The 13823-nt window shown below is 38.5% G+C and overlaps 2 protein-coding genes across 4 annotated transcripts; one reads left to right on the forward strand and one right to left on the reverse strand.

Moving 5' to 3' along the window:
- Positions 1 to 2583: 2583 nt before the first annotated feature.
- On the reverse strand, positions 2584 to 10628 carry hgsnat (heparan-alpha-glucosaminide N-acetyltransferase). 3 transcript variants are annotated; one of them, XM_085459457.1, is made up of 18 exons: positions 10101 to 10577; positions 9164 to 9279; positions 8924 to 9060; positions 8671 to 8789; positions 8523 to 8592; positions 7582 to 7651; positions 7275 to 7375; positions 6910 to 6986; positions 6739 to 6769; positions 6197 to 6357; positions 5933 to 6048; positions 5669 to 5790; positions 5382 to 5508; positions 5105 to 5191; positions 4892 to 4969; positions 4641 to 4711; positions 3487 to 3599; positions 2584 to 3253 (listed from the first exon to the last, which is right to left on the reverse strand). In XM_085459457.1, the coding sequence occupies exons 1-18, from the start codon at positions 10276 to 10278 to the stop codon at positions 3072 to 3074; spliced, it is 1956 nt and encodes a 651-aa protein (XP_085315583.1). In that variant the 5' UTR covers positions 10279 to 10577; the 3' UTR covers positions 2584 to 3071. The 3 variants fall into 3 exon arrangements, with proteins under 3 accessions (XP_085315583.1, XP_085315584.1, XP_085315581.1); XM_085459458.1 differs by lacking the exon at positions 10101 to 10577 and adding an exon at positions 9675 to 10009; XM_085459455.1 differs by having other exon boundaries at positions 4892 to 5191; positions 10101 to 10628.
- On the forward strand, positions 9481 to 13415 carry LOC146707882 (dynactin subunit 6-like). The gene is made up of 8 exons (XM_085459461.1): positions 9481 to 9726; positions 11194 to 11282; positions 11482 to 11546; positions 11675 to 11780; positions 11891 to 11976; positions 12087 to 12134; positions 12238 to 12380; positions 12972 to 13415. The coding sequence occupies exons 2-8, from the start codon at positions 11206 to 11208 to the stop codon at positions 13062 to 13064; spliced, it is 618 nt and encodes a 205-aa protein (XP_085315587.1). The 5' UTR covers positions 9481 to 9726; positions 11194 to 11205; the 3' UTR covers positions 13065 to 13415.
- The last annotated feature ends 408 nt before the right edge of the window (positions 13416 to 13823 follow it).

Consider the following 13823-nt stretch of genomic DNA (forward strand, 5'->3'; position numbering starts at 1 on the left):
CACTCTGAGACTGAAATCTGACAAACACCGAAAACAGTGGACAAAATGGATAATTTATAAGTCTCAGTCAGCCTTATAGGGCGGGACCTCTCGTGGTTTTTTTTTTTTTTTTTTTTTTTTTTTTGTGTGTTTGTTGTTGTGTTATTATTATTATTGTCTTGTCCGTATGTAATACAAAGGAAAAAGTACAAAATAAAGAGTTTAAAAAAAAAAAGAAAGAGGGCACACTTCAAATAAATACATCATTGTACCAATTACTTGACTTTTTGCCACTATTGAAATAAAGAGAATTGGGTATTAAAACAAATACTGGCACCCTCATCCTCCTATTAGATGCACATGTGGTATAAATTTGAAAATCCCATATGATTTTCAAAAAAGATGACCTCTGAATTTGAGGTCAATGTCACTGGGATTCAAACCTATCCAAGATTTAATCTGTTTAAAAGTCCTACGTTCACCTGGTTATTGAGTTGTTGCATTCAGAAACTTGGGTGTCCACGTCACCTGCCTGCTTGCCCAATGACATCAGCCTTTTACAGCTGAGGGGTAAAAATGACCATCTGAGAGAAATTTCATCTCCTCCTCATCACCACTGTAACACCAAATGAGGGAATATTTTTTGGAAGAATGGCTCTCAAGTAGAGTTTTAGGACCTGTAGCATTAAAGCTGCTCTAGTGCCATGTGGTGGATACCCACTGTTGTTTTTTCTTTTGTGACATGTCACTGTGTTGCTACACAAATCCCCCATATGACATTTTTTTGTTTAGAATTCTTTCACATATAGAACAGAAATTACCATATTATAGGAAATCAATCTCGAACTATTTTTTAAAATATAGATTTTATTATATAAATGTATTTTCGAATAGTGTATATAAAAAAATTAGATAAAAGTTTATCGAAGTAAATGTCATGAAATAGAAATGGTGACAGTACTACATGAGCAGCCCCCCCCCAAAAAGAAAAATATTATCCACAGCATCTGGATATTCTATAGACTGAACAGATGATTCTGCAAAAACAGGTGGTAAATGTTTTATCAACTGCAGATGGTAACAGCGAGCGCATTTACCCATTACGGTGGGAGTAATGGGAACAGTCTTATGATAAGACCCCATCAAATATATTTATGGTGCTTTTTCAGATTACTGTGTAAGGAAAAAAAGCACATTTGGCAAAACAGCAGCAAAAAATTTGGGGAGTATTAAACTAAAGATGATAAAAAAAAATGCACATGTAACACTAACACACAAAAAATAGCAGCACTGTGACTTCTGTTTTTTGAAGACCATAAAACCCCCCCCCCCCAAAAAAAACCCGTGCTGCTTCCACATGAAACCAAATACATAACATTGCTAACATGCCCTCTTTTAACTCCCCAGAACATTTGCAGCTTATTTAATTTGACAGGTCATCTTAAATGTAATAGAGAAATGGAAATCAGAACAGTTTGGAGGTTTTTCTCGTGTCTTTCTTATGTTTGGTTGGTTGGTTGCTCAGTTACCCACATCGATTGTGAGATGTACATAAAATAGGAGCACAGTGAAGCCAGCAGTTATTCATTATATTCGCAAAACAGAATCCAGCGATGAACATGAGCTATAGCTATAGTGCTACGCTCTGAGCAGCACAGACACTACGTGCTGGGTGGGGGTATGGGATATATGAAGCATCTACTTATGATATCCAAAAACCTAACGTCAGCCTTTAGGGTAAGACCACAGCACTTCACATGACAACAGAGAAGTCAATAGGGCCTGTTAAAGAAATACTGCAACACCCTGCTTAAATACTCTGCCATTTAAGATGTACTGGTATACCAAAAATAGTTTATTTAAAGCTACTTTGGGCTGCTTCCTTATTCACAAGAGGTTACCATAGCGGTAGCTCCGCATAATTGATTTGGCACATTTTTACACTGGATGCCCTTCCTTATGCAACCCCATTATACTTGTGTTTCCTGCCGGGATTCAACCAGGGATCTTTTGCTTTGTAGGTGCATGTGTAAACTACTACACATTAAAGATGGTGTATTTACAATCCAAACTATTCTTCAACTCTTTTTTTCCTGAATCACTAAGGATAACTTTGCTGGTGCATAACTGAACAAACTGTTTATGGTAGGGCTGTGCGATATGACCAAAATCTCATATCCCGATATAAGACATCTATCGTCCTGATAACGATATAAATCACAAAAAAAAGAAAAAAAAAAAAATCACAAAAATTTAACATGTTCTGTAAATTCTGTGAATCTCGACTTGCGTGAAGTGTTTCCGGCTGGGCGTCGTGTAACTGGAGTCGAGTGTTTTAACCGATGCATGAAACGATACATTTTTAGACATAAGTTGCAACGGCCGCCGTTTTCTTTGTGAGTATTTATTATTCGGCGTGCTGCGGGGAAAAACCTGTTCTAACGTTTGAGTCTAAGGTTTAGTTTTTAGCACTGGACGGCTCTTTTTTTGCTTCTCATCCGTAAACACTCTGCATAGTCTTTCACGTGATTCAGTTTATTTTGAAAAGTCTCAACAGGATCTTGAGCTTTATTGTGAAAGGTTTATGTGGAAAATAAACAAGCGGACATGCGATGGTTTTACTGTCATTGCTGCTAACAACAACACATAAAAACAGGCGCTTGTCCGTCTGTAGTGTGGTTATATTAAATATAAGAGAAAGAGAGAACTTTAAGAAATGAATATAGCCACTACAGTGACCATCAAAACGATGAAAAAATATTGCCATAAACAGTTTATTTTGCGACACCACGAAACAAACGATAGCGTAAAATGAAACTATAGGCGTTTTTATATCGTCATCCGATATATATCGTTATATCGAACAGCCCTAGTTTATGGGAAAAAATGTAAAAAGAAAGAAAGGGTAAATAACCTAACAGAATAGCTATGTGATGAAAGAAACCCCATACATGATCAGAGACAGAGATTCATATAATTATGATATAACCTTGACATAATTAATCTGCATTCTGTGTCCAACCAAATGCATTCTTGTTGTGTCTCCAGCATCTATGATGTAAACAATGTCCTGTGCTTTTGCTGTCCTGTGTTTAAATTTTCCAGAAAATCTTCTTTTTGTAAAGCAAATAGGAGATGATGACCCAACAGGAAGTGGCCACAAGGTTCTGAATGAGATGCTCAGCATGGGATTGGCTGTTGGACATCTGCCAACGGAAGGGAAAGTAGTCCTCAAACACTTTGTGGCCCACGTACACAAGTATGGAGTTCATACCTTAATGAAACACACAAGAGAAAGTGAAGTAGAGGACGCAATGACTACACAGAAATTCACAAGGAAAATAAATATTTGGCAGATTATATTTCCAATTGCATACTAATTCACACTGTGACAGAGCAGACTTCCACATTCACATCAAACCCCAAAAGTACAACTGTAACTGTGCAATCAAAAGCTGTCTTAGGCAAAAACTGTCTATTAAGCTTTTGTGTGATTCTAATGCTCACCAGGATAGTAGAAAGGTGCCCCTGACCACCACTTATTTACATCCACTATGTAGTAGATCAGCATTAGGAGCACAAAGGCAAAGCAGGCCAGTGTTGTCACGTAAGACAGAGACCTAGAAGTGAAACATTAAGACATTTTTTAAAAAACATTTATATGCTGTGCAGCATCAGGGTGCTTGTGTCAATGTCAATGTCCATCTCTGTCTGCCTCATTTTATGACAAAGACTATTTGTACTCCATCCTTTTATTATGTCTCCCCCCATTTGTTTCCCACCTGCCTGTCCAGCCTTAGTCATTGTCATACTGTATACCACATAAAATGTAATAAATGAAATAACACTAGTCCCAGATAAACAGATAAACCCTGAACAAGAGGATCATGTAGATGATTTATAGAGCTGATCTGGGAAAAACAAAATGTTCTTGGTGCGCAACAGTGGATTCAGATCATAATTCTGATTGCAAAATCAGCCAGAAAGGACAGGACTTAAAAAAAGGGCGAAAAAAAGATATTTATCAGCACTGCACCAGCTGAAGGTCTGCCAATTTTTTAAAACTTAAAATCACATCTAAAAACATGCCGTTTTTCATTCAGTTTATGCACTCCTGGATACCTTTAATACCTTTAATGTTTAACTCTCTAATGTAACTATGCATGTCAGAGAGTGTGTAATCTCGATGTTTATAACTATTTATGCATGAGTTTTACTGGTACAGGTGATTTTGGGCTATGTAAATAAACTCTATATTGGCGTGATAGACCACTTTAAATATTTGCCAAGGGTATTGCTGTATATTTGATTGGTTTCCATTTTTTATGAGATATTCTACAACTTCTCTTTTGTCTGATTTCACAATCCTGTGGCCACAAAGTTGTGAGAACATAAGATGCTGGAGTGGAGAGCAAATGTGGAAAACCTAGTCATAACACAAATTATGTGACATTAGGTATTCTATTATATCTGTATAAAATATTTTACGCATTTTAAGTGGGAAAAGACTATAAAATCTAACGTTTGCCAAACTTAAAAATATTACTAGTGCTGCTTATTTTGCAGCAGTTTCCAAAATATTCAATTAGAATTTCCCAAAGTGCCCATTGCTTGAGTAAATGTAGTTCTAACTATAGATATAAATAAAACATGGCCCTTACCACAGGTTTTTGTTGACAGGAATGAAACCCTGGTCTGTGGAACATTTGGTTAGAAATGCTGATACGACACCCTGAATGACAGAAGACATTTTATTATTCAATCATAGATGCAAAAATGACTTTATATAGATCTCTCTCTCTCTGTTTGCTGTTTGCTTTGTTTGTTTGTCTCTTTTTAATTCTATGTTGTTGTACTTTTTCAACATGTTCAAAATAAAGATTCAATTAATCAATCAAAACAATGTGCTTACCAGTAAAAGACCCCATATGAGGAACCTCGACATAATACTTTTGGGGCGTTCTCTGTAGTGCAAGATTATTTTCCCTGCCTGAGGACAATTAAAATACAAAAAGAATGAAAGCCAACCATTTACTTCCTTTAACCTTTCAAACGGTTTTATATCTTTATTTGAATAAACAAGAAACACAAGGAGGCCAACACCAGACAAATATAAATTACAAACCTGTAATCCCAGAAAGGCCATGAGGATAGAGTTGATGCTGCCAAGAACACCTTCTGGATCATACGGTATACGAGTTGCATAAATCACCTGAAATAAAATGTAAACTGATTGATTTTTATCAACATCAGATGCAGTCTATCAGTGTTTGCATTATTGGGGTTAACAAGTGTGTACGTGCCCATCGGAGAGAAATCTGACACATTAAAATAACCTTAACATTTCAAGTTACAAAAGACTATCATGAAGCTATATTTGGGATGTTTTGGTGGTTACAAACCCTTGATGATGGATTCTGGTACATGTGCTTTTCTCCCAGAAGCAAGCGGTCAATGAAACCAGCAGCTCCACCGGTGCAGTTCACATACAGCCCCATGTCCCCAATCCCACCTGGACCCAGATAACCTCTGTACCAAAGAAATTAGTGCAGTCAGTGTTGTTAATGTAGCACTGCACCAAGAGGAAGGTTAGAAATTCCAGTTTATTAACGCTTAATGCTAAAAGTTCAATTATTGCAAAAACGTACGCAAAATAATGAAGCACTACACTTCACTGTCTTTGACTTACGCTGGGCAGTCTGGCACAGGAAGTTGAAATGTGAGGAAGAGCCAGAGTACTTCTAGAAGAATCACACACAGCCAGGCGGGCCAATACAGCAAGAAATCAATAGCTGGGGACCACCACGCATCCTGGAAAATAAAACCCACTCCATTAAACACATCTCCTTTCCTCAAACACAAATTTAACATAAACCTATTTAGCATAAAACAACACAGACTGTTAAACAATGCAGATGAAAAAAATAATAATAATAATTAAAAAAAGGCTGACCACTGTGAGGACGTCAAGTTGTCCTCTGGCCACCAGTAAATCCAAGCAAGCTACGACCAGATATGACCAGGCGAGGCGCTGCAACACACCCGGGATCCGCAAGTTTTCCCAAGCCACTGTGGAGAAGATATAAACACGCAATAAAAATGCAAATGAAAATAAATAACCACATAAGTTCAAGTTTGAAACAGTATTATAGTATATGGTTTAATCATCCACCTAAAGAGCTTGGAATACTGCTGTAAAGACGGAGTTCATACTTACACGCTCCCTGGCAGTAGTTTGGGTTGATGACTAGGACACCAATGATGAAGAGCTGCAAGCTCCGCCACACAGCTTTTCTGAGCAATGAGCAACGGGTCGCGCCTGCACGCAGCAAGGCATTGATGGAGAGTGCGATGGATGTGCCCATTATGAACACAAACCTGGTGGAAGAAGGGACAAAATGAGTGTTGGTTCTACACTTAAAAGATCTGCTGAGGGAACAAATGGAACTTTATTATTTCTATTTTTTTTTATTCATTCTGTTGGATTTTCCTTTTTTATACAATTTTTAAGCCCCTTTTAGTCCAGTGACCACTTTAAAGAAAACACCCTTTATTTCTTGTGCACATTCAACTATGTAACTGGACCAGAATTTGTTAATGGTCCCTGTAATCCTTCTGAAGAGAATTCTGTCACCATTACAAAATAAAAATACACATTAATACAAATACTGCACATTTATATTAACGTGTGAGTACAAATAAAGACAATCCAACTGCATATAAGACAACTTTTTATAAGAATCTTTAAATTAAGCTTACCAAGGGAAGACTAGGTCAGCAACAGTAAGGCCTGCAAGATGAGAAATGGGGAAGGCCTGGTTTAAAATCAACAACATTGCAAATACCAAGGAGAGCTGCAAAGATCTGTAAATAATGAGGAAACTGCAACATGGCTAAAAAAACTAAACAAAGAAACCACACTGGGCTTACCATTCCAGCTTTCATGTCTGAAGAACCAGTATCGCCCCCCTCCATAGTTCACAAACACCATAATGACCAAGGAGATACTGACAGAAACACAGAAAATGCCACATTTACCGAAAAGCATCAAGCAAGGAGTACATGTTTATTTATATTAATTGATGAATAAAAATAGGCAAAAATATGAAAACATCAAAAGCACTGGATCTAGATTTAATACTGCCGGTGGTGGTTGATTAATAAGGGACAAATTCAGTGTCACCTACCACACTGTAATAAAAAACAAACAAGCATATGATACAGTATAATGATAAATAAGACAATGAGGACACTAAGCTGGAGGCACAAGAGTGAGGGTGGGGTCAGGAAGCTACCCTCTGAATGTATCCAAAGATCGAAGCCTCTTGCTGCTCGTTAGCGGGGGAGGGAGGATGTTATCAGTGACTGGCGGCACTACCCGAGTGGGGCCCAGTTCCTGGATGATGAAGTCAAAGCTGGATATTAACATAATTCTACTGGAAGTACAGATTTATCACCTGATTTATTATTAAGACAAAAACACACAGGATAGAAGCAGATCAGTAACTGTAAATCTGCTATATTAAAACTATCTGGGTTCTTATTTCATTGTCACTAAAGCACTCATAATTAAACAAGGCCAAACGATTGCAGAACACTCACAGAATTGATGAGTCTCTCTGTTTCCATGGAACTCCCAAGTCGGAGGACCAGACCTCTTACTGCATCAAGCCTGGACAAGAAACAATCAAGATCTTGATTGAGGGGTTTTTTTGGAGTACAAACAAGCTCAGTTGACTCTCGAGACTGTGTGCTTCAGAGAGAGACAAGACTGGAAAAACGTTCTTCTTCTTCCTCTTTCAGCTGCTCCCTTTAGAGTTCGCCAGAGTGGATCATCTGCCTCCATCTCACCCTTTTCCTAGCATCCTCCTCTGCATCTCCTCTTTCACTATATCCATGAACCTTCTCTTCCTGCCTGGAAGCATCATTCAGCATCACAAATATCCACAATTCCTCCTCTGCACAAACACTCTCAGCCCTGCCTCTCTAACTTTGTTTTTAAAACACTCAGCCTGAGCTTTCCCTCTGATTTAATCATTTCTAATCATCGTGTCCATCACGGTCGCTTCCACTGAAAATCTGATCATCTTCAACTCTGTCTTTTTGTCAGTGTCACTCTCTCCAAACCATACATCATAGCAGGTCTCACTGTCATCTTGTAAATCTTCCCTTTCACTCTTGTTGCTATGTTTCAGTTAGCAATCATTCCTGACACTTGTCTCCGCCCACTCCACCCTGTCCGTACTCTCTTCTTCACCTCTCTTATGCAGTTTCTAATTGCTAGATGGTTGATTCCAGATATTTAAACTCATCTACCTTCACTATCTCTGCTCGTAATGGCTCAACAATGGAAAACACACATTTTCTGTCTCGCTTCTACTGACTTCCTCCTCTTTCCAGAGGATACTTCCACAAAGGCACAGAGCATCTCTTTCTGATGCATCTGCAGTGCTTACTCTTAACATTTTCAAACCATTCAAAAAATATCCACTTCTTTATATTGAAATTTACTGAATGAACATCAAAACAGAAATTAGGCTTACCCCCAAACCTTTTTTCCAATGGCAAACACCAAGGCCAGGAGAGCATAGATGAGAAAAGCAACCAAGATCGCTGTGTGGAGAGATATTAATTAAGTGTATATTAATTATTAGTTAAAATAAAATCTTTTTCTCTGTGTGAGACACTCACGTATGTAGCTATTCACAGGGTCCTTATCAGTAACTACAGAGCAGTTGACTCCAAAAGATGCGTTCAGGGTTTTCACCCACAGGGAGTAGTTACCATGCTCGCCAAAGTGGAAAGGAATTCTGTGAATTTAAAAAAAACAAAGGAAAAAGATTTATGTCATCAACAAATAAGCCAAACTCTGATCCTTAATTTTATATAACCAGAGTGTCGTTCTTTTTGTAAGTTGGAAACACGACCGTATTCGTAAACGTACTTGCAGAGCTCCAGCTCGATAGGTGTGCTGTTGATCTGCAGTGTTATTTCATGCTGTGTGCTTACAACAAAGTTTACTGAACTGGGCTGACCAGGCTCAAGCCCTGCAGGTACCACCCCTAGCTGCTGGTACAAACACTAACAGGCGAGAGAGCAGAAGCCAAGTTTAGAACATTATTGAACTTAAACCACACAGAAACAGAATCATATGAGGGGAAATATCTGGCACGTGTGAGCCCACCTGGTAGCAGCGCTGTGACATCCAAGACACCTGCACCTCATATGACAACTCATTGTTGACCGTCAGCTGTGCCTCATCCATCTTCAGGGACAGGTGCTTATGATGATGTATATCAGCTAGAGTGAGTAAGAAAGCGCAGCAGGCATTGTGCAGATCAGTTGAAACCCAGCAACACATCAATTTTCTGCATATGAAGGTACAACGATGCTACAGTCTACGGTTTTCTATTGGTGACCCCACCCAAGCCGCTGTTCATATAATTAAAATCATCAGAAAACCATAACAGTGTGCATGCCATTACGCTGGTTATTATTCGATCAAAATGCGCAAACGTGCAAAATAATCTCATCTTTCCCGACTGCACAAATGTTATCAAACAAGTCAGAGAACTAATAACGGGTGGTCGTGATGCTTTTCGTTTTAATACGCGACACAAGAAGCCATCTTTCTGTAATTTGTCTCAAATCTATCGACCACAGCCGATGCTAAGGACCACAAACCTACTCCATACCAGTGTGCAGTAGCGAAGAAGCCCAGTTTGACAGCAAGCTACAGCCAGAAAGGTAAAGCTAGCGTCTGGAGGGAGAAAGCATGTGATAGAGCCAGTGGTCACATGCTGCATTAATCCCTAATTTACCACCGAGAGGGAAGTTCAAACCGCTGAAGCTCACTTTTCCATTATCAGCTGTTCTCAGTTGATACCGTTTTACAGTTAGCCGCTCGATAGCAGGTTAATAATTAAACATTTAAACCGCTTGTTTGTTGGAGTAAACCTTCAGCTATCGTCAAAAAACCCATAACCACTGCTGCTGTAATATAATTTCAACAAATACGGGAGTTGGTGTAAAACACTGCTAAACATTAGCTTGCTCGCTAGCTTGCTAACCTGGTAGCAGTAGTCTCCTGCTTTTACTTTCTTTCAGTTCAGGATACTTACACGAAGATATTTCAGCTGCTAGTGGTGCCACGCAAACAGCCACGACCAAAGCAACAGCAGCAAGGGCAAAAGTGGCACTTTTCTCCGTTTGTGCCATTTCTTTCTGGCTCTTTGGTTTAACCGATGCTACTGAATACGAGTGACATGTATTGTTTTTCTTAAGCTTCCTTTTTGCCATGGCAAAGGTTACTTTCGATCTGTGTACTTGTTTTGGCACTCTAGTGGGAGCGAGAAGGGCCAAAGTACTATACCTGTTCTACTACCCCAATAATTGTTAGGTAATGGAATGGTTATTGCACATATTCATGTTTGCGATCGGCACTAAAGTCGCACAGTATTCCCAATAAAACTGTGGTACTGGATGAGGAACTCAGGAGTGCCAGAGAGAAATATGTGAGGGTGGTGCAGGACATGTATGAGGACAGCGAGATAGTGGTGAGGTATGCCGTAGGAATGACAGGTGGCTTCCAGGTGGGGGTGGGACTACATGAAGGATCGGCTCTGAACCCCTTTTTGTTTGCAGTGGTGATGGGCTGATAGATCAGGCCAAGCTGGAGTCTGTGGACAGTGGTGTTTGGAGATGATATTGTGATCTATGTGAGCAGGTAGCATGGTGCATGTTTGGAGACGGTGGCACTGACAAAAACACAGGAGGCTGAGATGGAGGTGAAAGAGCTAAAGATGCTGAGATTTTTGTTGGGAATAACCAAGATGGACAAGATAAGAAATGAGTATATAATTTCTAATCTTATCACAATGTCTCAGTTTAAACATTTGTTTTCAGTGGGGTTTTTTTGTAATAAATGTGAATAAAATATGATCAAATCATTTAATTGTGTGAAAAAAGAAAAGTAAAGCTGTAACAAGAAACATTGAAATTGTTCCTACATTTTATGTTTAAATATGAAAATTAGATATTGTCTGTCTAAATATATGGAGATCTGTACACATTTCCACAATCTGAAAACTCCATAAGCCAGGAAACACTTTTAACAGAGAGAAAAAATAAGCTATATAAAAAAATTACACATAAGTTTGGGTGTTGTTGTTCTTTTTTCTCCCTTTACGCTTGTACGTCCGCTGAAACGTCAAGGACTCTAAATCGATGATCGAGTGGCTCAACGGTGCCTCCCATCGGACTTCATCGTTCACAATGGCAGACAAACAAAATGCTCAGAAGAGGTAATGTGTACATTATTGCGAACATGACTTTTAGCGGCGTAGCTAAGCATAAAATCCATTAGAATAAATAATAGAAGTAAAGAAGAATTAGTTACAGCGAATTGAAGATGCTGATGTGGCCAGTTAAGACAGCTCAATGAAGTAGCTAGCTAGCAGCGTTAGCTAGCATGTACAAAAACATTTCTCGTTTCTGTTGCAGTGTCAAGATAGCAACTGGAGCCGTGGTTTGTGTTGAAAGCGAAATCCGAGGAGACGTTACCATAGGTAAGACTATGCCCAGTAATCGGAGTTCAGAAAACTTGCTTTTCTCTCACAGCAGATCAGTCCCAAGGCAGGAGTTGAATGGCTGTCATCACTGTTCTTGATTACTTGCTGCACCTCTGTTTCTCCAGGCGCCAGGACCGTGGTCCACCCAAAAGCTCGCATCATTGCTGAGGCAGGACCCATTGTCATCGGAGAAGGCAACTTGATTGAAGAGCAAGCTCTGATCATTAACAGGTTATCTAAGGCCTCGGTGTACCATGTTTTCCACTAGGTTAACCATCGTTGACCATCTCTGGTGATCTGTCACTGTTCTTACATGCAAGCTTGTGTGATCTTCCCCACAGTTACCCAGAAAATATTATACCTGATTCTGAGGTGGAACCAAAAACAATGACCATCGGTATCAACAACGTCTTTGAAGTTGGCTGTGGTATCCTTTTATCTAATCTAGCCAGTACTGCTCCATATATGATTTTTAAATTGTAACAACACAAATCTTTGTAAAAGAAATCATGTTTTGCCTCAACTGACAACAAACAGTATCGCAAGCTTTAAAAATTGGAGACAACAATGTGATTGAATCTAAAGGTGGGATATTGCCTTCCGTTTCTTTGGCTTTCAGTGAGTGTTCAAGTCTGTATAAGTTCGATTAAGTCACTCACGTTACCAAATATCCTTTTTTGTTGACTAGCGGATGTTGGCAGGAATGTAATCCTCACCAGTGGCTGTATAATTGGAGCCTTCTGTCAGGTCAACACTTGTGAGGTCATACCCGAGAACACGGTCATCTACGGCTCTGGATGTATGAGGAGGGTGCAGACTGAGAGACCCCAGGTATGGAGATCTGTGACTGGAAAACATCGTTGGTGTAGTCAAATAACCTAGATGTAGCATTAGCATTGCAAATTGAATATCAAAGCATTATATTTTGAGCTTCCAAGTGGGCTAATCACATGTATGTTTTCCTGATGAAACAAAAAATCTGATGTTTTATTAGATTCAGATTTTTAAAACTAATTCTCCCTCTAACTTGTATCTGGGATCTATATAGAAAGTTTTTAATATTTTACAACTCTGAGCATTTCGTACAAGTGCAAGACAAATGCTACATTAGCCACACTTGAGTTTCATATGGATTTGGGTCACATTTATGATGCAAATAATTGTTTTTAAGCATTCAGCATTAGAGCTGAGAAACACAGTAACACCATGGGCAAAAACTCAGCATCAACAGACTGTCTGAAAATGTGTAAAATATTCAGTTTCTCTCATTTCCGTCACATTCACCAAGAAAACACTGAAGTGATATTTCATATTTAATGTTTTTATGTAAGATTTTCATACATGCCCACTTGTTTAAAAGTTTGTGTGCAGAGAAAACTTTTGTGCATTATGCTCATCATCATGTCTGTTATCTCATTTCAGCCACAGACTCTTCAGCTCGATTTTCTGATGAAGATCTTGCCAAACTACCACCATTTGAAGAAAACTGTTAAAGCAGGCCATGCTGCTAGCTAAAATTACACTTTATACCTTTTGAAATGCAGAGAATATCAATGTTTAACTAGATCCTGCTGGAAGAAAGCATGAATGTATATAGTTATGTACCTACCCTGTTTTTGCTCTTCAATTACTGATATTTTCTACTCTGATCTGCAACAGAAGATTAAGCTTCTCATCTTTCTCCTGCTATGCCGATGTACCTTTTGTTTTTTACAATTAACTTATAAGGTACACAAGCTGTACTAGATTTGCTCATTTCTTATGATGGCAGTTACCAGTATTTTTATCATTAAGTTGTAGAAGGTAATTTCTGCCATTCTGATAAAGAATTTACACTAACAATAAATGAAACATTTTAAATATTTAGATGGATTCAAATGTTGACTTTTTTAAACGCATAATGTTGACACTTAAAATGGCAACTTATTGATCTAATCAAAGCAGTTTTGTGTAGCAGTATAATTTATTTGAGTTGGTTCAAAAATGCTAATATTTCTTAAACCACTATATCACGGTGTTGCAAAGTAAAACGCATTTAAATATTTTAAGTTCCACAAAGCTGAAGACATTTCCTGCTGGATGAGTTTTCAGTGTGATGCGATACACTGCACAACACACGGCTGTTTTTTGCAGTTATTACAAAAGCATAACCGTTGCTAACCATTCAAATAAAAACCTTCCACACACTATACTAAATATATACAAACAATATGAAAGAAAGCTACACAATTCAACCTTATTTACTTTAACAGTAAAGTTGTGGTTTCCCCTTTA

The sequence above is a fragment of the Copadichromis virginalis genome, linkage group LG6, assembly GCF_057382275.1.
Source record: "Copadichromis virginalis isolate Kocher_CV1m ecotype Utaka linkage group LG6, C_Virginalis_male_GT1.1, whole genome shotgun sequence".
Taxonomy (NCBI): domain Eukaryota; kingdom Metazoa; phylum Chordata; class Actinopteri; order Cichliformes; family Cichlidae; genus Copadichromis; species Copadichromis virginalis.